This window comes from Grampus griseus (assembly GCF_964374135.1).
Source record: "Grampus griseus genome assembly, chromosome: 1".
Classification (NCBI taxonomy): Eukaryota; Metazoa; Chordata; class Mammalia; order Artiodactyla; family Delphinidae; genus Grampus; species Grampus griseus.
In genome coordinates this window covers 52,154,340-52,178,150 of record NC_139017.1, presented here as the reverse complement: position 1 = coordinate 52,178,150, position 23,811 = coordinate 52,154,340, and the positions used below count along the sequence as shown (strand labels likewise).

Genomic DNA, 23,811 nt, shown 5'->3' with positions numbered 1-23,811 from the left:
GATAAACAGCATTAGTTTGCATTGACATAAACACACACACACACGCGCACACGCATGAACACACACACACACACACACACACACTATCCCACAAGTAAATATGCAAAGCTAGCATCCTCTGTTCTCATGATTGACCTTAAATACTGAAATAATGAATTTGAGTTAATTTTGTAGATCACGTTCAAAAATATGGCCAGCCGCAGCTACAGCATTTACCCTCATGGTGTGACCTTCTCTCCTTATGAAGATGAAGTCAACTCCTCCTCCACCTCAGGTCTGAACCTTTCACTTCTACTGAATGAAACTATTGACTTCTGAGAGGTTGCCATAATTTTCTACTGTCCTCCTTGCCCAGTAGTATAACTTATACAGTCAGGTAGTATACGTATAGGGGTATCCTCAAAGTCACAACCAAACACTGCTCACTTCAGGGATTTTTTTACCCTAATGATTACAAAATATGGTGTCCTTTGTTAGTGCCATAAGTGGCCTCTAGTGGACGAATATGTAATAGCTACATGCTCTCCAGAGTTCTATCAAGTGGAACTTAATATAAAAATAATATTCCTTTTCCAACTTTGATTCTAACAAGAGCTCAATTATTTTAAATTATTCATTCATTTATTATTTACTTATTTGTTTATTTAATTTATTTCCATGAAATAATTTTGAAAATTGAAAACAATTTTGACTATATTTTCTTTCAGGCAGTAACACCATGATCAAAGCAGTTCAACCAGGGGAAACCTATACTTATAAGTGGAACATCCTAGAGTCTGATGAACCCAAGGAAAATGATGCTCAGTGCTTAACAAGACCATACTATAGTAATGTGGACATCACAAGGGACATTGCCTCTGGGCTGATAGGGCTACTTTTAATTTGTAAGAGCAGATCCTTGGATAAGCGAGGCATACAGGTATTTTGTCCTTGAAGTAACCTTTCAGAAATTCCAGGAATTTCTTCTATCTGGAACAGATTAGTTCTCCTTGTTAAATAATGGGGCTTTTGCTTCTAGAGAACCAGAAAATATTAAGTAGTCCTCTTTAGTGTGAATGTAACAACGCTTATTCCTTTAGTTACTTTTTTGTCTTGTCTATTTCCATATGGACTTTCACTGGAAAAGGCAAGTCTACAGTGTGATACTGTATTTTGTTTGCTTGTTTCAAATTCCAGATCTGTCCGTGCTATGTGATGAGCAAGTCACTTAGTTTCTCTTAATTTCTTCCTTTCATCAAAAGGGTATTACCCATTTTTAAAAAATTAATGAGTGGTAGTGTTACTGATTAGTTACATATTTATCTCTGTACTTTACTATGTTTTCCACTTTTTCTAAATTTGTATGGATCATTTTAAAAATCAAAATTAAAGCTCATAGAAACATTACTTGTTATTAAATATTTCAGATATTCAAAAAGTTACAGAAAAGAATAAAACAGACTTCTATGTACTCAAGAAATAAAACATTACATATGCAAAAAAAAAAAAAGGGGTATTACCCCCTCCTAAAAATTTTATAGGGTTGTTTCACGGCTCAATGAGGTGCCATCTGGTAAAAGTGTAAAGCTCTGTACCAGTCCTTGTTATTTTTAGAGACCTGCAATAGGGAGAGAAAGGAGAGATACAGGCAGACATAGCTTGCAGACAATGGTTCTCAGGAAGTTGAACCCAGACAATGGTCTATCTCTAGCAAGACCAATTTATACAGAAAAATGTGAACAAAAATATGGATCTTCTGACTTTATCATCATTGAAGAATAAAAGCCTCATATCATTAACTTAAAATTCCCAATTAGGCTAAGCTATAATCAAAGAAGTCTCATCCCAAGGCATATAAAATAAATATATGCCTAGAAAAAGCAGAAAGAGACATTTGGAAGACCCTAATTTATTGAGCTAGGAAAGGAAACAGGTAGGGAGAGATATAAAACTTTCCTACGGCACCCTTCTTTTTTATCCTTTGCAACTATTTGGAGCACATCCAATCAATCATTCGAGTTGAAAGGTGATAGAGATAAACAGAATTACAGGTGCTACATTGAAATGGGATTTTTCTATTAGGATATTTTAGCCTCTGAATTTTCTGATCTGCTCTGTTTGCCTTGACATGCTACCTTTGGCTCTAACAAGGGCTTTGTACACAATGGGCTCTCACAGATGTCTGAATTTATGGCTTCACTGGACCCAAGACCTGTACCCCTTTGGTTTCTGAGAACTCAGGGTTGTAGTTAATCAATCTGCTAGGACGTTAATCACTGAACACAGCACTTTTACCCTCCAGAGGGCAGCAGACATTGAGCAGCAGGCTGTGTTTGCTGTGTTTGATGAGAACAAGAGCTGGTACATTGAGGACAACATCTACAAGTTCTGTGAAAATCCTGAGAAGGTGAAACGTGATGACCCCAAGTTTTATGAGTCAAACATCATGAGCAGTAAGTCGGAGCACTCTTTTTGTCCATCAGTTTTTCACTCCTGTGGTTGAAGTGTGACTTTCCTAGAGGAAGAGACATGGATTAGAATCCACTCACCCCTTACCCTCACTTCCAGTATAGGGATTTGGTGATGAAATTACTGGGTGATATTATAGAAATCTTTTTACAGCATGAGGTAAAAAGCTTGTTATCCTTAGAAGTCTTCTTGGTCTCTTGCTCCAAATGTGTGTGTGTGTGTGTGTGTGTGCATGCACGCACACGTGTGCATGTGCACTTGCTCTGAGCAGGTAAGAACAGGGTGAGGGATGGATGGTGAGGGAAGAGGCCTTGGTCAGAGGTATCTGGGGATTTTAGAATGGGTGCAAGGTGAATACTCTGTATGGCCAGGGCAGAAATATTAAGTAGTCCTCTTTAGCATGAATGTAACAACGCTTATTCCTTTAGTTACTTTTTTGTCTTGTCTATTTCTTATTTCTGCCAGGGCAGAAACAGGGTAAGTAATCCAAAAGTGGATTGTCAAATCAAACTAAGGCAAAATGCATATGGGGAGACATGAGTCTTGGAAAGTCAATCCATAAAGAAGTTTTAAGCATGCAGTAAGAAGTTCAGAACAGAAAGAATTCCCTGAGCCAAGGTTCAGGCTTTTGCTACAGTTTTAAAGTCAGTGCCCAAAGCCACTGGTATGGGAAGTCTGGGAGAGATTTCACTGAGCCAGCTGGAAGCAAACTTCGCCACAATGGTCATCGTCCCCTTCCTCAGAGTTGAGTCACTATTATCACTTTCTCTGATAAGTAACCACAGGTACGAGGATGGTTTCTCCATGGTCTGTTCATATAACTTCAGACAACTAACAATTGGGGATTCTCAGAACTGGTAGGTGCCAGGAAAATAATTTGAAACAGGGAGTTAGCCTCAGCTTTCTGTACTTAATTTCATTTTGGCAATGAATCTGTCATAGTTCTAGACTAGTGCTGTCCATTAGAAATTATATATGAGCCACAAATATAATTTAAAATTTTCTAATAGGCATATTAAAAATTAGAGAGAAATATATGAAATTTATCTAATAATGTTTAATTTAATATATCATATTATCATTTCAACATATAATCAATATTAAAATTCATGAGATTTACTTTCTTACTAAATCTTTAAAATCCAGTGTGTATTTTATACTCACAGCACATCTCAATCCAGATTACCCATATTTCGAGTGCCCAATAGTCACTGGTGGCTAGTGGCTACCAAATTAGTGCAGCTATAGACCATTTAGAAAAGCTTCCTGAATGAGGTACAAACTAAAAACACATTATGTCAGCTATTCGATAACTATTTAAGTTCTCACTAGTTCTAGGCATTGTACTAAGATTAGGACTATAGTGGTAACCTAGGCAGACATGGACCCTGCCCTTATAGAAATCATATCTGTGATTTTATTATCATGCTTAGTATATAAGTAGACAATGATACTGACTAAAACTGTATCCCTTGGAAAGAGAATGAAAATGTCTGAACTTGATAGTTGAGTGCAAACTAGAGATTATATAAATGCTAAGACAGAGCAATTAAAATTGCAAAATGTGCTAAATATGCTTCATTTTTAGGAACTTTGCATTCAGTAACTAATGTGTCGAGGATACAGGGAGGGGGAAGGGTAAGCTGGGACAAAGTGAGAGAGTGGCATGGACATATATACACTGCCAAACGTAAAATAGATAGCTAGTGGGAAGCAGCCGCATAGCACAGGGAGATCAGCTCGGTGCTTTGTGACCACCTAGAGGGGTGGGATAGGGATGGTGGGAGGGAGGGAGATGTAAGAGGGAAGAGATGTGGGAACATACGTATATGTATAACTGATTCACTTTGTTATAAAGCAGAAACTAACACACCATTGTAAAGCAATTATACTCCAATAAAGATGTTAAAAAAAAAAAGAAAAAGAAAAAAAATAACTAATGCGTCAAGAATCTGTATTTCTTATATTATGCTTTTTCTCCAGGTAAAATTACTCTAGACAAAATTCTAAGTTACCTTCGGAATATCTTTATAAACAGAACCTAGAGTACAAAATATTTAATATACACTTAACAAATGAATAAATAAATCAATGTGAATGAAAAGGCTTTGTCTTTATCCTGACATTTCTCCCTTGGCTAACTTAGGAGAATAAGCTCTCATTTGAAAAGTCTGAGTTTGATCTTCCAGTTACATGTTACATTTGGTAAAGCTTATCTCAGATAATCACTGCTTAGATGCAACCAAATTACCATTGGGATATTTACCGTAAGTACAGTTAGACACATTCCCTTTTGTTGGCATAGGCCGGATGTTTCAACAAATTTCACTCTTTCAGCTATCAATGGCTATGTGCCTGAGAGCATACCCACACTAGGATTCTGCTTTGATGACACCGTCCAGTGGCACTTCTGCAGTATGGGAACCCAGAATGACATTTTGACCATTCACTTCACTGGGCACTCATTCATCTATGGAAAGAAACACGAGGACACCTTGACCCTCTTCCCCATGCGTGGGGAATCTGTGACCGTCACAATGGATAATGTTGGTAAGAGCTTGGACACTTAAAGGGGACTCCCTGATCAACCCGGTCTGCTGCAGCTCTCCAGACTACCATGGTTCCTGGGCTTCTCTCCCTGATCCCTTGCAGGCTTTCTTTTCAGGACTACTCATGATTTCTATTTGGGGAATTAATTACTTAAACGGGTCCAGTCCTTTACTGTGCGTTCCATTTATCCTTCTCTGGGCTAAGTGAGAAGTAAAGACACAACAGTAAAAAGATAAGGCATGACTTTGAGAAGAAAGCGTGAGCATTCAGCCACAAAAGAGCATTTCCTTTATCAAAATGCCTTTTTCAGCTTTATAAGACAGCCATCCCACCCTAGGGTTAGTGGTCATCTGATATAGTGCCTTAGAGGCTGGCTTCAGGGACAACAGTGTCATGGAAAGCACATGGGCTTTGGAATTCATCAGACCTGGGTTCAAATCCTGCTTTGCCACTTGATATCTGTGTAGCAATTTGGACAAATTACTCCACCTCACTGAGCCTCAGTTTATTCATCTGAAAAACAGAATAATAATACCTTACAGAGTTGCTTTGACCATTAATTGTTATATGTGCCAAGTGCCTAGGACTCAGTAGACAATCAACATGTGGTAACTATTGAAGACTTTCCGGGAAATCTTCAGTGTGCCAGCAAATCATACCATTTCAAAGAAACTCAAAACTGCCCTAGGCCCACCTGAATTATTTATTACTTAGAAATATCTATATGTCTCTTATTTGTGGGGGTAAACATCATCATCTTCCCCCTAACTCCAGTTCTCTAACAAAATATGCAACTCACAAGATGCTTATGATATTCAAAGTCCATTTCATTCTTGATTCATCCCTTTAAAAATATATTCTAAAATAGTGACTCTCAAACTATCTGTGCTGAAAGTTGTTTTCTCCCTAATTTTCACTGACCAATACTTTGGGTCTATATTCTGTTAAATGAGATAAGTATGCTGATCACATGATTGGATGTCATAGAAATGTCAAACTGTTAAAAGGTTTCCTATACACTTTACTCTTGATTTCTTTCCTTATGTCACTGTGGAACAGTAAACAACAGTTCACAGATCAGTTGTGGTCCACAGACCACAGTATCCCTGATGAAAGTTCACTGGAAATTATCTGCCACAATGGACCATAGGGTTTTTATACCTTTTTCTGTACTCAGAGCTCTCTGTTCTCTCTGTCTCTATTTTGCAGGAACTTGGATGTTAACTACCATGAATTCCAATCCAAGAAGCAAAAAACTGTGGCTGAGATTCAGGGATGTTAAGTGTATCCGGGATTATAATGATGACTCATATGATATTATATACGAACCTTCAGGATCTACATCCATAACTACAAGGAAAATGCGTGAATCTTCAGAAATCAAAGATAAAAATAATGATGCTGACTATGATTACCAGAACACACTGGCTTCATCATTAGGAATCAGGTCATTCAGAAATTCATCATCAAAGCAGGAGGAAGATAAGTTCAATCTCACCGCCCTGGCTCTGGAGAACAACTCTGAATTCATTCCTCCAAGTACCAACAGAACTGTTGGTTCAAATTCTTCTTCCCCAGGTAACATTAGCAGGCTTATTGCCAATAACTTTGCACAATCTCTAAAAATTCTTCCTCACCCAGAAGCCACCACAGCTGGTCCACCGCTAGGACACACCAGCTTAGATAAGAACTCAGTTCTCAACCCTCCCACAGCAGAGCATTCCAGCCCTTATTCTGAAGACTCTATAGAAGATCCTCTATACTCAGATGTCACAGGGATAAGCCTGCTTCCGTTTGGTACAGAAGAATTCAGAAATCAAGAACATGCTAAACGTAAAAGATTCAAGGCAGGAAGAGGCCGAGGAGCAAAGCATAGGTTCTCCCAGATGGAATTCCCAGCACATAAAACTGGTAGACATTTAAGCCAAGGCAACTCTTCTTCTTCCAGAATAGGGCCCTGGGAGAACCTTCCCAGTGATCTGTTACTCTTACAACAAAAGGATCCATCTAAGATTCTGAATGGGGAATGGCATTTGGTTTCTGAGAAAGGCAGTTATGACATAATCCAAGATGCTGATGAAGTTAAGGTTGTTAATAAGCTGCCAAACAGCCCCCAGAATGACTCAAGGACTTGGGGAGAAAACATCCCTTTTAAAGACAAGCATGGAAAGCAGAGTGGCCACCCAACGTTTTTTGTAACTAGACATAAACCTCTACAAGGAAGACGAGATGGAGGAAATAGTAGATTGAAGAAAGGCCTTTTTTTAATTAGGACACGAAGAAAGAAAAAGGAAGAGAAGCCTGCACACCATGTTCCTCTATCTCCAAGGAGTTTTCACCCTCTGAGAGTAGAGGCCAACACCCCATTTTCAGATGGGAGACATAATCATTCATTGTTACTCCACCCATCCAATGAAACATCTCTTCCTGCAGACCTCAATCAGACACTCCCCTCTATGAACCTTAGCCTCATGGCCTCACTTCCTGATGGTGATCAAAACCCCCCAAATGACACCAGTCAGACAAGCTCCCCTCCAGATCTTTATCAGACAGTGAGCCCAGAGGAACACTATCAAACATTCCCTATTCAAGACTCTGATCCAACGCACTCCACTACAGTCCCCAGTCACAGATCTCCTCCTCCAGAGCCCAGCCAGATACCCGACTATGACCTAAGAAACAAGGCCTTCCCTACTGATGTTAGTCAAACGTTCCCTTCCTTGGAACTTGAAGTCTGGCAGACAACTACCTCTCTAGACCTCAGTCAGCCATCCCTCTATCCAGATCTCAGCCGGACCACCCCTTCTCCAGACCCTGGACAGGAGACTCTCTCTCCAGACCTCAGCCAGACAACATTTTCCCCAGATCTTAGCCAGGAGACTCTCTCTCCAGACCTCGGCCAGATGGCCCTTTCCCCACACCCTGGCCAGGAGACTCTCTCTCCAGACCTCAGCCAGACAACATTTTCCCCAGACCTTAGCCGGGAGACTCTCTCTCCAGACCTCGGCCAGATGGCCCTTTCCCCACACCCTGGCCAGGAGACTCTCTCTCCAGACCTCAGCCAGACAACACTTTCCCCAGACCTCAGCCAGACCTTCTCTCCAGACCTCAGCCAGACAACATTTTCCCCAGACCTTGGCCAGGAGACTCTCTCTCCAGACCTCAGCCAGACAACATTTTCCCCAGACCTTAGCTGGGAGACTCTCTCTCCAGACCTCGGCCAGATGGCCCTTTCCCCACACCCTGGCCAGGAGACTCTCTCTCCAGACCTCAGCCAGACAACACTTTCCCCAGACCTCAGCCAGACCTTCTCTCCAGACCTCAGCCAGACAACACTTTCCCCAGACCTTGGCCAGGAGACTCTCTCTCCAGACTTCAGCCAGACAACACTTTCCCCAGACCTCGGCCAGGAGACTCTCTCTCCAGACCTCAGCCAGACAACGCTTTCCCCAGACCTCAGCCAGGAGATTCTCTCTCCAGACCTCAGCCAGACAACACTTTCCCCAGACCTTGGCCAGGAGACTCTCTCTCCAGACCTCAGCCAGACAACATTTTCCCCAGACCTTAGCCGGGAGACTCTCTCTCCAGACCTCGGCCAGATGGCCCTTTCCCCACACCCTGGCCAGGAGACTCTCTCTCCAGACCTCAGCCAGACAACACTTTCCCCAGACCTCAGCCAGACCTTCTCTCCAGACCTCAGCCAGACAACATTTTCCCCAGACCTTGGCCAGGAGACTCTCTCTCCAGACCTCAGCCAGACAACATTTTCCCCAGACCTTAGCCGGGAGACTCTCTCTCCAGACCTCGGCCAGATGGCCCTTTCCCCACACCCTGGCCAGGAGACTCTCTCTCCAGACCTCAGCCAGACAACACTTTCCCCAGACCTCAGCCAGACCTTCTCTCCAGACCTCAGCCAGACAACACTTTCCCCAGACCTTGGCCAGGAGACTCTCTCTCCAGACTTCAGCCAGACAACACTTTCCCCAGACCTTGGCCAGGAGACTCTCTCTCCAGACTTCAGCCAGACAACACTTTCCCCAGACCTCGGCCAGGAGACTCTCTCTCCAGACCTCAGCCAGACAACGCTTTCCCCAGACCTCAGCCAGGAGATTCTCTCTCCAGACCTCAGCCAGACAACACTTTCCCCAGACCTTGGCCAGGAGACTCTCTCTCCAGACCTCAGCCAGACAACACTTTCCCCAGACCTCGGCCAGGAGACTCTCTCTCCAGACCTCAGCCCGATGGCCCTTTCCCAGGACCTTGGCCAGGAGACTCTCTCTCCAGACCTCAGCCAGACAACCCTTTCTCCAGACCTTGGCCAGACAACACTTTCCCCAGATCTTGGCCAGACGACTCTTCCCCCAAACCTCAGTCAGATGCCACTTTCCCCAGACCTCAACCAGGCAACTCTCTCTCCAGACATCAGTCAGACATCCCTTCCTCTTGATCTCAGGCAGACATCACCTCCTCTAGATCTCAATCAGACATCCCACACTTCTGAATCTATTCAGTCATTGCCTCTCCCAGAACTTGGTCAGACTTTCCCTTATGCAGATCTTGGTCAGATGCCATCTCCTCCACCACATTCTCCACTAAATAACACTTTTATACCAAGAGAATTTAATCCACTGGTCATAGTAGGTCTCAGTAGAGATGATGGAGATTACATTGAAATTATTCCAAGGCAGAAGGAAGAGAGCAGTGAAGAAGACTATGGTGAATTTGATTTTGTGACCTATGATGACCCTTACCAAACTGATCTCAGGACAGACATCAACTCCTCCAGAAATCCTGACAACATTGCAGCATGGTACCTTCGCAGCAACAATGGAAACAGAAAAAATTATTACATTGCTGCTGAAGAACTATCCTGGGATTATTCAAAATTTGCACAAAGGTTTGGCCAGTTCTCTCCTTTTATATTCTCACTTTTCCACTACTGCTAAAAAAAAGTAATTACAGCAGTCTAAGGAGATGATTCTGGGCAAATTATACTAAGTGTAACTTATACTAAGTATCATTTAGTTTCCCTATTGCAACTTGGCCTATACTGTTTCCTTTGTCAATTCCAAGATTAGCTTCTCTACTTTAGGTGACATTTGGACAATATAAGAGCTATCACTCTAAGAAGTCTATGATATTTTGTAGTTAAATTAGCCCCCTCCTCTCTCTTCTTTTCTCATCACACATGTTCCTACCTCTCCTTGCTCCAATGCAGAGCCCAACCTATCCATAGCTATAGGCTAATCAATATGATTTCACTGAAGTTGGCTTCAAATCCAAATTTGTGATGTAGAAATCTCCTTTCGCAATTACTTATTTAACAAAAACATTTAAAATTGTTTACTGATCGATATAAAGTATATAGCATCTTGGTGAAGATTAATTCAAATTCCATAAGATTCCAGTAGCAGAGGCCAAGGGTACAAAGTAGCTTAGAAACAAAAAGCAAGTTTATACCCTCAACTGAGCCATTCATTACATAATGATTTATCTTGATTTAAACTTTTGTTTTAACTTGGTTTATAGACTCACTCAGTCAATAACTCTTTAATGAGTACTTATTCTCTCCTAGGCATTGTGCTAAGTGCTGAGACTATAAAAGAGAATATAAACACAGGACTCCTGCCCTGATGGAACTTATGTCTAGTTGGGCAGGAAGATATGAACCAAGTGCTCACATAAATAAGTGTAAAAATTAACCATGATAAAGACCAATAAGGAAAGGTGATATTTGGAGATATGAGAACTGGGGAGCCTGACTCTGGAGAAGCAGCATTTGAGCTGAGATCTGAAGATGAACAGGAGGTAGAGAGGGCAGAGCATTCTAGACAGAGAGAACAGCATGATGAAGGCCCTGAGGAAGGAGGAAGCCCTGAAGCTGAAGACCTGTGTAGCTGGAACTCAAGAAGAGGGTGGGTGCTAGGAAAGTGTTTGGCTAGCTCTGCAGAGATCAGATGCCACTAGGCTCTGTGAGCCCTGGGAAGAATTTTGATGTTTTTCAAAGAGCAATGAGAAACCCTTCAAAAGCTTTAAGCCATTCCTAGTTTACTGGAATGTGTCAGTTCCTTTCCCGAACCTTGTTACTTGCAGTCTTTTTAATGGAGGAGTTACACCAAGTGGCCCCCAAGATCTGCTGCAGCTCTAACATTTTAGGGTTCCAGCCACTCTTCAACCATAGAGTTGAAGGAGTTGATGCAATTTTGTAAGTGGCCTGACTTATAACAGAGAGTTTTTAAGGGAGCCACATGCATTTTTAAAAGATAATTTTTAATTTAATTTTGCTCAAGTGTGGAAAGCCATATTGGTCTGGGTTCTATATTCTGGGGTGACAATATAGAGAAAGGAGAGAAAGGGGGACAAGAAGCAACTACAGATCCTCAGGGATATCATGGGGACCATGTGTAAAGTGTCCAAATAGAGCCCACAGCTTTTACAAAAGCTAACTGTTACACTACTAAAGTTAAAACCCAAGTGCAACTAGAGTAAGCAAACACAATGCATGGCGTGACTTACAGAAATTATTTCATTAATCTGATGCCTGACATTTCCATGTTAGAATTCTGTTAGTTTAAGAGGCTTTCTCCCTTGACTTCCTATTTAGATGTAGCACCCATTACTATATGAGAATAAATAGTTTATCTAGGGATTTCTAAGCAAGTTACTGAGGGAATAAGGTTTTCCAGAGTGTAAAGGGATGGAACTAGTTCCTTCAAAATCCTACGTCCCATTCCAGATATGCAACCCATTTTTATGGCAACGTTGTTTTGCTCCTCCCCACGTGTTCTGTGAGATTGTATGTTATGCTTAGAGTCTGGAAGAACGGGGTTAATCCGGTAGAAAGGCTAGAAGGAAGGCAGAATGGGATTCTCTGTGGATGGCTCATGTCGTGTAACAAATACTATGAGACTGAGGGATGAGCTTTTGGCCTTTTTCCCAGACTCCTGGGAAATTTAAGAGTCAGTAGGAAAATATGATGTGCTCTAGCTCCAGACTGAGCTGGTGAACTACATGAGGAATACTATGATTTAGCAAAAGCAAATGTGGGAAGAGTGGCTACTTTCCGAGTATAAAACACTCATCCATCCAGTGACCTTTACAGGGGTGGCCCTCTCAATCAACTGACTCTTATCATCTGCCTGTCCTGGCACTGTCCCATCATGTGGCTTTGTCTGCTTTTGATATTAAAATCTGCTATGTTAATATATGATTATGTTTGTCATTCATTAATACATTAAATAAATATCTGCTTACTATGTGCCAGATAACTTGCTAGGCAATAGAAATAAAAATTATAAGCAAACGAGGCACAATCTCTAACCTCTTGGGGCTTTCACCCTAGTGGTAGAGTCAGATATCAATAGATAATCTCATGAATAAATGATATATAATTTGCTACATATACTGTAGAAATATTATAAGAATACTACAGGGATTTACTATATATACTATAGTAATGTGAGGAATGCTAGAGATTTGACCCAGTCTAAAGGATCATAGGAGGAGATACCAAGAAATGATATATGAGCTGGGAGTTGAAGGATATTTACTGGCTTGTGGTTTTAGTTATTTATATTTTAATTCATTTGTTCATCAAATATTTATCAAATATCTTCTCTATATACTATATTCAGAAACAGAGATAATTTCCTAAATTCCTGAATGGCCTTTAACTTGTTCTTTTAAGCAAATGCTATTATTATCATTTCAGTGAAGACATTGATGATGTTTCCAAGGACACCATATACAAGAAAGTAGTTTTTCGAAAGTACCTTGATAGCTCTTTTAACAAGCTTGATCCTCGGGGAGAGTATGAAGAGCATCTTGGCATACTTGGTCCTATCATTAGAGCTGAAGTGGATGATGTTATCCAAGTAAGTCATCTTATGAGCATTGCTAAGATCATCAGAGGAATTTCCACAAGCACCAGAGGGTTGTAGACATGAAAGTGGCAAGAGAGCTATGGTGACTTATTTATTTTTCAAAATTAACAAATAACTACATTTCTTTTCAAAGACTGCTTACCAAGTAACTTGCCACTCTTCAAGGAAAAAAAAAAAAGATCTCATAATTTTATTTCTCCCTCTGCTAAGCTCCTGTTCATTCTATATGGGCCAATTCCATTTCTCCTAAGAAACTTTCTTTAATTCCCCCAACCTCTCCTAAACATTCAACTGAATTGCTTCTCCCAGGCATTCCCACCTAATCCCATTCATACTTTGTTTACAGCACCTTTTGTCTCCAGATTTTTAACTTGCATTCACATGTGCAATCTCTCTAGCCAGTAGGTTGAAACCTTTTTGTGAGTAAAACCCAAGCCTCATTCATTTTCAAATCTGTAGCACCTATCTTTATCATTTCATTTGTAGATAATGTCAATACTTTTGCTTTGAGCCTAAAAACAAACCTGTTTTGGTGTTTCTGGGGTAAACTACTTAGGCCCTATCTCATAGGATGGTTGTAAAATTAGATGAAGTAATATACGAAAGTTACTTTGCGATTCTAAACGTTCAATATATCTTAGGTTCAATTTAATAGCCATCCACTTTGACCCATAATGCTGACATTTGGGGGGCTTTATTAAACGTAAATACATTGGTGAACCATTCTTTTTTTTAGGTTCGTTTTAAAAACTTAGCATCCAGACCATATTCTCTTCATGCCCATGGGCTTTTCTATGAAAAATCATCAGAGGGAAAGACTTATGAAGATGACTCTCCTGAATGGTTTAATGAAGACAATGCTGTTCAGCCCAACAGCACTTATACATACGTATGGCACGCCACTGAGCGATCAGGGCCAGAAAATCCTGGCTCTGCCTGTCGGGCTTGGGCCTACTACTCGGCAGTGAACCCGGTAAGCATGGCCATCGAAAGTTTTTCTCATTTCCCCAAACTTATAACCTGAGTCCATCAGATGGAAGTGTCACAATTATTTCTTAGTAGATATCTGTCTTTCCATGAGGAATGTGTAAGGATCATGGTCAACAGTCGACAGCTACCGTAATCAGGGACTATCCATGCCGATCTTCAGATGACGGTGAGAAGCATTTGTTCAGTGGAAAGGAATGAGGAATACTTAAAAGGTTGGCCCTAGTTACAGTGACTACCTTTACAGAAGAAGATGTTTATCTGCAGTTTCCTTGAACAAGTATTAGCTTTCTTCTGCCTTTTTTTTTCTTTTTTAATAAAAGAACTACAAAATCAAGACTCCCTCATTTCGAGCATGGTAGAGAGCATAGACTTAGATTTCAATTCCTATCCTGTCACTGACAGTGTAGCCCTAGGAAAGTTACTTGAGCTCCCTCAGCCTCAGTTTCCAAAGTTAAAAATGAGATAACAGTATATACCATACATAGTAGGCACTTGGTAATATTTGTTCAATAAATGAATTTATTTTTTACCATATAGGATTGTTGTCAGAATTAAATAAGATACTATAGGCAAAATATTTAACATAGTAGATGCTCAATAAATAGTATTTATAATAGTATCACTATTATTATCATCATTATTATCATTACTACCATGTCGAAACAAAGGATTAATCAGAGGAAGTGACTATGAGTATCACAGAATTAGATGATCAATATCCAGGCTTATTAAGCTATTCATTTATAATCTTCAAATTCAGAGCCTCTGAGAAGGTCTCCTCTTCAATATGATCAGTGATTGTCAGAAGGGCAAAGAAAATCTTGAGAAAGAGATAATACGTGCAATTTGCTCTTACTATCTTCCAGGAAAAAGATATCCATTCAGGCTTGATAGGACCCCTTCTGATCTGCCGAAAAGGAACACTTCATAAGGAGACCAACATGCCTGTGGACATGAGAGAATTTGTCCTACTTTTTATGGTCTTTGATGAAAAGAAGAGCTGGTACTATGAAAAGAAGCCCACGAGGTCTTGGAGCCGCACATCCTCAGAAGTAAAGAACTCCCATGAGTTTCATGGTATTTTCCTCTGACTTTGATCTAGTCTCTGAACCTAATCCCTGGGTGATAGTGATTCCTGCCCATAGGTCTTCCCAAAATTAGACATGAGATGCTTCTGTGGAACCAGGAGCTCTAACTGACACCAGGTCCTTAAATGTCTACGAGGGCTGATGTAACCTGGCAGGTGACACTGCAGGTGAAAGAGAGGATACAAAATCTGAAATCTAAAAGATAGCTCACAAGGCTGCTGCAAAACCAACCCAAGCAAACCAACAAAAAAGCCAGTGTGCTTCGGTGGGTAACATAAATTGGAAAGGAATTAACATCATTCTGCAGTTTAAACAGTTAATAAAACTGTTTCTTGATCTCTAAAGGATCAATTATTTATGTAGAAGTGATCACACGTACTTTCAAAATAAGAATGACTGTAACATTTGTAGCTCTCAGCAGTTCCCAGGTGGCACCCAAAGCATATGTGGAGAAAATGATATAGGAAACTGTGTAGCCAGCTAATGGAAGAAGAGGGCCAAGAGAGCGTTTGGGTGGGAAGAGAGGGGAAAGCATATCTACTCTGAAGTCCATTCAGGAACTTTGTCTGTAAATTGGCAACGGAATTACAGTTTTAGAGAAAGGCAGAATTTAGGATTTGGTGAACAGCAGATAGAATGACTTAGGGATCAGAAGACAAATGAAGACCCTGTTTTCAGAGTTTGATAAATGGAGGTGATTTCTATGAGATTTCTGATCAGGAAGGTCCTGTGCTTTGGGTGATGGGTCAGTCATTCAGTGTAATAGGAAAGAAGAGGCTTCAGGAATAAAAAACAAAACAAAAAAAACCACTATAAGCAATATCCAGTTCACTGCCACCTCCTCTCCCCAGCCAGTCATCAAGGCTAAGTCGGTCTATGCTCCCTCTCCCACCCCATTTATATACTCAGGCTACCCTTTTTTAGCTTATTTTCCTCATTAAACTTCTGTAAGTGTGGAATACAATCTGATCTCACCTGTAAAAACACTTTGGCGTAGAGGAAATATGATTTACAATCTGCTCCAAAACCCCACCCTCTGGACTCTGCTTATCACACAAGGTTAAGAAATTCTATTAGTCTAGAATAGAGTCAGTTGAGAGCTGCCCCACAGACTCCAAGCAGAGCTTTCTTTTCTCTTCTCCTATAATCTCTAGGCCTTTCAGCCCAGGGTGCTTGGTCTCATGGGTAGGAAGCACATCCTCTGAAAATCTCTCAACCTAGTGGAAAGTACAGACTGCAGAATCAGACAGGCCCATTTCGTAGCCATGCCGTTTACTTGCTGAGTACCCTCGAGGCCCTGCTTCCTGATTCTTCAAAGAAAGCGTAAAATGCATCCAGTATAGTTTGAGTTTTAAATGTATTGTCGTCTAAATCTCTGTAATTTGGTAATCTTCCACTGTAGAACTTATCAGGGTATTTGATAAGCAGACCACCTATGCCTGGCCTCTGCAGTATACACTGAGTAAATATGTGTTGGATTAGTAAACAAATGAACTTTATTCACTCAGCTCAATTTATCTAATGTTTACTGAGTGCCTACTCTGCTGAGCATCTTCACTTTTGTATCCTGATGTAATGGTTTAGCAATGCTGACCTAATAACCACTGGAGATACCTTTTACTTCTAGGAGATCTATTTCTTACATAGAAACTAAGATGAGGAGGTGAGGCTGGTGTTATGAGTATCTAGACAGGTGCTTTCATATCTGATATAATTTTAAGAGAGCCAAAATGATCTCAACTCTTCTCCCTCCAAAAATTCACTTGCCTGGTTCCTGAAATTCCACAGTAGTCCCTTTAACTTTAGAAGAATAAACAACAGCCACCACCACCACCAAAACTTCCCTCACTTCAGTCCCAATTAAGTTCGTGGTAGCATTAAGCTTTATCATTAAAATTTTGTATGCATTCATTTGTTAAGGTGATCAAGTTTATCAGATGCTTAAAACACACATATTTCAGTAAGGAGAGAGTTGATAAAGTCTGAGAACCCTAGACATCCAAGCTGGGAAGGGGGCGGAGGAGCAATCAGACAAACAAGAGAATAAACATGAATGTCTAAGGCTGGTGGGTATAACAAAGATAAAGGCCAACTTCCTGGGCTTCCCTCGTGGTGCAGTGGTTAAGAATCCGCCTGCCAATGCAGGGGACACGGATTTGAGCCTTGGTCCGGGAAGATTCCTCATGCTGCGGAGCGACTAAGCCCATGCGCCACAACTACTGAGCCTGCTTGCCACAACTACTGAAGCTTGCGTGCCTAGAGCCCGAACTCTGCAACAAGAGAAGCCACTGCAATGAGGAGCCCACGCACCACAACGAAGAGTAGCCCCTGCTCGCCGCAACTAGAGAAAGCCTGCGTGCAGCAACGAAGACCCAACAATGAAGACCCAACGCAGCCAAAAATAATAAATAAATAAACTTTTTTTTTTTTTTTTAAACCGACTTCCTAATTTTGCCTGGAACTATCTCTGAATTTAGGAGGCCTTAGAGTGATACACTGCATATCCCCTCACTTACCCTCTTTCCTCTAATGACTAGAGTTCACTTATCTGCCCACATTAGTCCTTACCCTTTTCGTAGCCTAGGAAAATTCATACTACAAATATAAAGAATAAATGGATAAAGCACAGAACAGGAAAAGTGTAAATCTGGGGAAAAGAGTGATAAACTGATTGGAAAGGGTACTCACCCACACTTCTGCAGTAGGCTGGTGTAAGAAGGAAAAGGTGGCTCTGTTTCAGCCTCTTACTGATATTATGACATATAGGGGGCCCCTTACTATGTCTGGGTGGGATTGGGCATGCAGAGTAATAAAGAAGATGGGTGGTGAGCGGAAGGCCTCATATTTCCTCTTTCCTGATGTTCACAGATTTTTGACTGATTGCAACTCTCTGTCTTTTCAGCCATCAATGGGATGATCTACAACTTGCCTGGCCTGAGAATGTATGAGCAAGAGTGGGTGAGGTGGCACCTGCTGAACGTAGGCGGCTCCCAGGACATTCATGTGGTTCACTTTCATGGCCAGACCTTGCTGGAAAATGGCACTCAACAGCACCAGTTAGGGGTCTGGCCTCTTCTGCCTGGTAAAGATCTCGACAATGAAAAGAGGTCCCTGTGACAAAATGGCGAGAGCAGACAATCTTAGCGTCTGTAACTCTTCCTTATTCCCTCCTTGTGCATCTCCTTCCAAAGGGGTTAAAGCATGGGCTCTGGCATGGATCCTGGGCAAAGCCATATTCTAAACCTGCATGCAGAATACAGAAGAGCCAGCTAAATGTCTGCACTGTTTGTAGCACCACACAGACTAAATGTGCCCAGCTTTCTTCTACAGAGATGCTCTGTCTACTGCAGATTCTTCCAAGCCATGATGTGTCACGCAGGCCAGGTCTAAAGCAGATTCCAAAATGAATCCCACGAGGTTCAGGCAGCTAAAGCTTTCCGTTGGGCGGAGATCAGAAACTTACCAGGATTTCGGGGTTCTTGAATTCTACTCCTCACTCTATCACCCTGATATCTTTGGGCAAGTGACTGTAGGAATCTGAATCTTAAACTGACTCATGAGGGGAAAAATATATTTTTAAATGATTATAAAAGCTAAAGAATAATAAAGGTATTTAAAGCTTTTCATATGCAAAATAATGATAAGGTTTAACAAACTACAATCATCAAAAAGGATTTTTACGTGCCAGTGAGTTGTTTGTAGGTGTGTATCGTAGGTGTGTTGAGTGGAGGTGTAAGTGCTAGATGCCGTTGATCTTCAAACTGCAGTGGGCATAATACAAATTTACAAAGCTGGTTAAAACACAGATGCTAAGGAGAGATTTTGCTCTCAGAGATTTTGATCTGATAGAACTTGGGCAGGGGCTCAGGATTTTTAACATTTTTTTTGCATTTTAAACAAGCAGCCTACCTTCCATAAATGCCATCTGAGAAGCTAGTCAGGGCAGTCCTTTGACTTTGGGTGGGGAGGTTGCTGTGTGAATCAGCCTCAGATGTAGGCACCCAAGTCCAAACGAGCCCGATTTAGTTAAGGATGGGGTAAACAGGGTCCTTGTTTGTTTGAAACATGCCAGTTTCTCATTAACGAAGCTATAAAGACCCACTCTGTTAAAATCAGGGGCAGAAAGGATTAGGTCAAACTCACTCCTAACTTTTCACCAACTGTTACCAGATCAGTCATCCTTTCCATGAGCCTGCGCGTGAGAAGCTGGGGTTCGCTGACCCACCTAAATCTTCATACCTAATATCTGCATTAGAGAGTAGAAGGCTGGAGGTCTTTTTTTAGCGTGTTTGAGGAGGATGACCATCAGCTATTACTTTTTACTCACAATCTAGGAAATGGTCACATATAGTCAGCAGAATTTAAGTATTAACTGGCGGTAGGTAATGTTAAATACCAGAATGGATAATCAGAGATTTCAGAAATCTCACTCTTTCAGTGATTTTCTGAAACAATTTTTGTACATCTCTCTCTAAAATGTAAACTTTATAGAAAAATTGAAACATGGGGGAAGGATGTTTTATTTTAATTTTCTCAGATAAAAAAGAAACACTAGAGAAATGAAGAGAGAGAAAGGAAACATGTACAGTATTTTTGAGGCCCAATGACATATCATTCAAGGTTGCTTTGATAAGCTGTATTATATATGGGTTAGCTTGTAACATTATATTTAGATAAATGAAAGTTTCTTTCTAGTAAGGGGTGCTGGAGATTTTTTTAAGTCCCAGGGCAATTTATTTTTAGTAAGTTTGTGTGTGTGATGTCATTGTTGTTTTGTTTTGATCTCTTTGTTACACCTGTAGTCCTGCCTAAAGAGAAATGGGTAACTCTTAAGTTATATTCTAAACCACTTGCAACTCAGGGATTTTAGGATTCTTTGGTAGTGGTCAACCAACGTTAACCTGTTAATCTTTGTGTATGCAATGTTGTCCTTTACTCTCTATTTTAGGTTCATTTAAAACTCTTGAAATGAAGGCATCAAAACCTGGCTGGTGGCTCCTAGACACAGAAGTTGGAGAAAACCAGAGAGCAGGGATGCAAACGCCATTTCTCATCATAGACAGAGGTATCATCCAAGAGCCACATTATTTTTTTTAGCAGGAGAGTGCCTGTCCCTAGAATATTACCAATTTTTAGATTGGAAATATTCAACTCTGAGAACTCTGACATAACAGAGGCATAATCTGTAGCAGTAATTTCTTTTATTCTGACCTATAGTCTGACTATACTGCAAACATCAGTTTTAAGCCAAATGGTTCAAACCAAAGGCATTCCCCTCATTTGAGGAACTAATATAAAGCATCCTCCTTCATGATTTGTGATCCATGGGGAAGTGAACATAAGAAATTCTCCAGACTCCCAGAGTAGAGGAGGGGAGAGAAACCAGGAATTCAACTGTGACCGAGATAGTCACTGAACTTGGCATTTCAGTATTCAAGAAACACTTCTGTCCATCCGTCTGTCCATCCAACCAGCCAGCCAGCCAGCAAGCCAGCATTTATTAAGCACCTGTTGTACCAAGCACTGTGTCAACATCCAGATAGTTCAGTGGCTAGTATTCCCTTCTTTGATCAGTATATAAATAACATTGTAACTTTCAGGTCAACTTTTGAGAACATAGTCTTATGAGGGATAGTACTTAATATTGTAAAATGGCTTATTTTAAGATACAAACAGATGGAAATCAATTTAAAAAGTATTTGCATTTCAGGATAAGTTGTTTTCCACTAGGGCATCACTAATTTTAATTTCTATGAAAGGACCAGTTCTTGCTAGTACATTTACGATTTTATGGTCAGACATATTTAAGTCAGTGCCACACAGGTAGGTGAAAACATCTAATTACTGACCCACTAGAGGTATAATCTACAGCCATAGAGATTTTACTTTATTATATATACTCTCTAAGCAAAAATTATTCATTGCTCTATTTTTTTGTAGACTGTAAAATGCCAATGGGACTAAGCACTGGTCTCATAGCTGATTCACAGATCAAGGCTTCTGAGTTTTGGGGTAAGTAGTAGCATCATAGCCTGTAAAAGGCACCTCCTACAATTGTGCTGTATACGGCCCGCAAAACTGTACATGACAACGCTGCCTATTGAATCCATGGGCCATTGCTCCTCTCTAGGCTTTTCTCTACCACAACATAGTAAAACAGCAGTAAAATCTCTAATTACTGACCCACTAGAGGTATAATCTCTAACTGTGGAAATTTTACTTTGTTATATGTATCTTCTAAGCAGAAATTACTCATTACTCTGTTTTGTAGAATGTAAGATGTCAATGGAACTAACCCGTGAAATATTCTAGCCAGATTCACAGGGTCTTATAGGCCAGGTATTAAAATCCCCATTAATAGAGCCCTTTGCTGCATCAACCATGCATCTGTTCAAGAAACTTTTTGTTCACCCACTGTGCATCAGGAACTCCTCCTAAGTTTCCTCTCTCTGCCTCAAACTCTTTCCAACATCAGAAGGTCAATTGTAAGGGATCATGAGGCTCCCATAAATTCCTCCCATGTCTTTCTGTTAGGCAGGCACACTAGGCAGAAACCATACAAACATAACTGAGAAAAAATAAATGTGACCTATATGCAGTAAAGGGGGTGGGTGGTAGTTGACAGCTGTCCAAGCACAGGCCCGAAACCAAGATTTCATAATCAGGGACTGACTTAGTAGCTGAGGCCCGTGTCAATGACCTGGTCTCCTAATTGCAACAGAAGTTCCTTGAGGAATCTGGTTTTCCACTGGGACTAAACTCACTTGAGAAATTGCTAGATGTTTTTTTTTTTTTTTAATTCAGAATAAATTTTTTTCTTCCTTTGGATTTAGGTTATTGGGAACCCAAATTAGCAAGACTGAACAATGGTGGATCATATAACGCTTGGATCGCAGAAAAACTTGCAGTAGAATTTAACCCTAAACCTTGGATCCAGGTATATCTTATTAACCTGATATATTAACCTGATAATATTTACTGCTACTGTTAATAGTAAAAATGTGGGGGTTTTGTTTTTGTTTTTTGGCAGCGCTACACGGATTGTGGGATATTAGTTCCCTGACCAGGGATTGAACCCAGGCCCTCGGTAATGCAAGTGCAGTGTCTTAACCACTGGTCTGCCAGGGGATTCCCTGTAATAATAAAAATGACAGTGATTTAATAATTTCTTCTTGTTGTTCTTGCAATGTTGTTAGGGGAAATGACAATTACTAGGTGCTAGGCACCATTCTAAGTACTTTACATACTCAAAATGAACCCTATGAGGTTATTTCTAGTAATATCCCATTTTACAGATAAAAAAAAACCTAATGCACAGAGGGATTAACTAACTTCCCAATGTCACATACACTAGGGAGTGGTTGAGTTTGGATTCAAGTTCAGGTACGCTGTGCTCAAATACGGATTGCCCCTAGCCATTTTATTAGTTTGTTAGGTGTTGGTTCTTTTTTTCTAAAGAAGGTTAGTTGTACAATGAATTAAGGCAGTGTGTGACTTGTTGACAAGGATGCTTCTGCTTAATGGCTTTTCTATATTGCAGGTAGACATGCAAAGGGAAGTCCTGTTCACAGGGATCCAGACCCAAGGTGCCAAACACTACCTGAAGTCTTACTACACCACCGAGTTCTTTGTGGCTTACAGCTCTGACCGGACAAACTGGCGGATCTTCAAAGGAAACAGCACTAGGAACGTGATGGTCTGTGTGCATTGTTGTTTCTTCCCGAGCCTAGGGTTATTATATCTTTTTTAAAAATACCTTTCTGGGTGTTATAAATACAAACGGCTTTCTTAGTGTCTTATGGAGGAAAGTGGTAAAATGAGGTGTATATATGTATTACAAATTAAAGGGATAAGCTTGACTTCTGAAATTCCAAAACTTCATAAAACTTGAAAAAAAAATCTCTTTATAATCAAACTAAATACCCAGACTTCTCAGATTGGCAGGTGATATGCAGTACAGTAGAATATCTGGTCTTGTGCCTTAAAGAGCTCATGCTAAAAATGGGCCACCAAGAGTTTTGATTTTACTGACTCTTACATTTTATTTTGTTCTCTATTTCAGTGTAACTGAAGGAAATAATAGTGTTAATACCAGTAATGCTCTGAGGCAGTGTGATTCTCACATTTTTTTTTTTGCTGCCATGCCTGAGGAGTGACTTTCCCCTGTTGGATCGTCCAGGGGCTCAGCCTGTTTATTCTCAATGACCCAATTATACCAGTCCTAATTCTTCCCCTTCTCCCTCACCCCCCTCTTCAAAGAAAGCTATCTGAATGCAAGGAGTCAGTCCACCATTATTACACTGATAACCTTGAATCATTTTCATTTTTTCTGTAAATCATTTACTATGTTACTATCTTCTATGTTATCATTTAGTTATTTCTAATAATAAATTATTTGCACTATACCTTAGAATAGATCATGAAAATCTTAAATTATGGTTCTTACCAATCAGTATTGGTGACAGTACACAAATTACAGTTAAAGTCCATAGTTTAAAGATTTTTGCATCTATGTTCATGAGGGATATTTGTGTGTAGTTTTATTTGTTTATACTGTCCTTTTTGTTTTAATATCAGAGTAATACTAGCTTCATAAAATAAATTAGGTAGTGTGCTCTTCTATTCTGTTTTCTGGAAGAGATAATCTAGTATTGGTGTTAATTCTTTAAACATTTGGTATAATTCACCAGCAAAACCAGGTGGACCTGGAGATTTGTTTTCTGGGAATTTAAAAATTACAAATTCAATTTATTTAATAGTTACAGGCTCTTCAAATTACCTATTTCATAGGGGTGAATTTGGATAGTTTGTGTTTTTTCAGTCAATTGGTCCATTTCCTCTAAGTTGTTAAA

At 40.4% G+C, this 23,811-nt stretch overlaps 1 protein-coding gene across 1 annotated transcript in view; it reads left to right on the top strand.

The window, feature by feature from the left end:
• Window positions 1-23,811, top strand: part of F5 (coagulation factor V) — an 87,129-nt gene that overhangs the window by 53,848 nt on the left and 9,470 nt on the right. Inside the window, exons 9-21 of the mRNA XM_082652016.1 lie at window positions 175-274; window positions 708-919; window positions 2,282-2,432; window positions 4,786-4,998; window positions 6,208-9,895; window positions 12,710-12,872; window positions 13,618-13,854; window positions 14,738-14,948; window positions 17,862-18,041; window positions 19,908-20,024; window positions 20,900-20,971; window positions 21,793-21,896; window positions 22,500-22,655. Coding sequence (XP_082508142.1) covers window positions 175-274; window positions 708-919; window positions 2,282-2,432; window positions 4,786-4,998; window positions 6,208-9,895; window positions 12,710-12,872; window positions 13,618-13,854; window positions 14,738-14,948; window positions 17,862-18,041; window positions 19,908-20,024; window positions 20,900-20,971; window positions 21,793-21,896; window positions 22,500-22,655 — 5,604 coding nt within the window. The remainder of the gene's footprint in view (window positions 1-174; window positions 275-707; window positions 920-2,281; window positions 2,433-4,785; window positions 4,999-6,207; window positions 9,896-12,709; window positions 12,873-13,617; window positions 13,855-14,737; window positions 14,949-17,861; window positions 18,042-19,907; window positions 20,025-20,899; window positions 20,972-21,792; window positions 21,897-22,499; window positions 22,656-23,811) is intronic.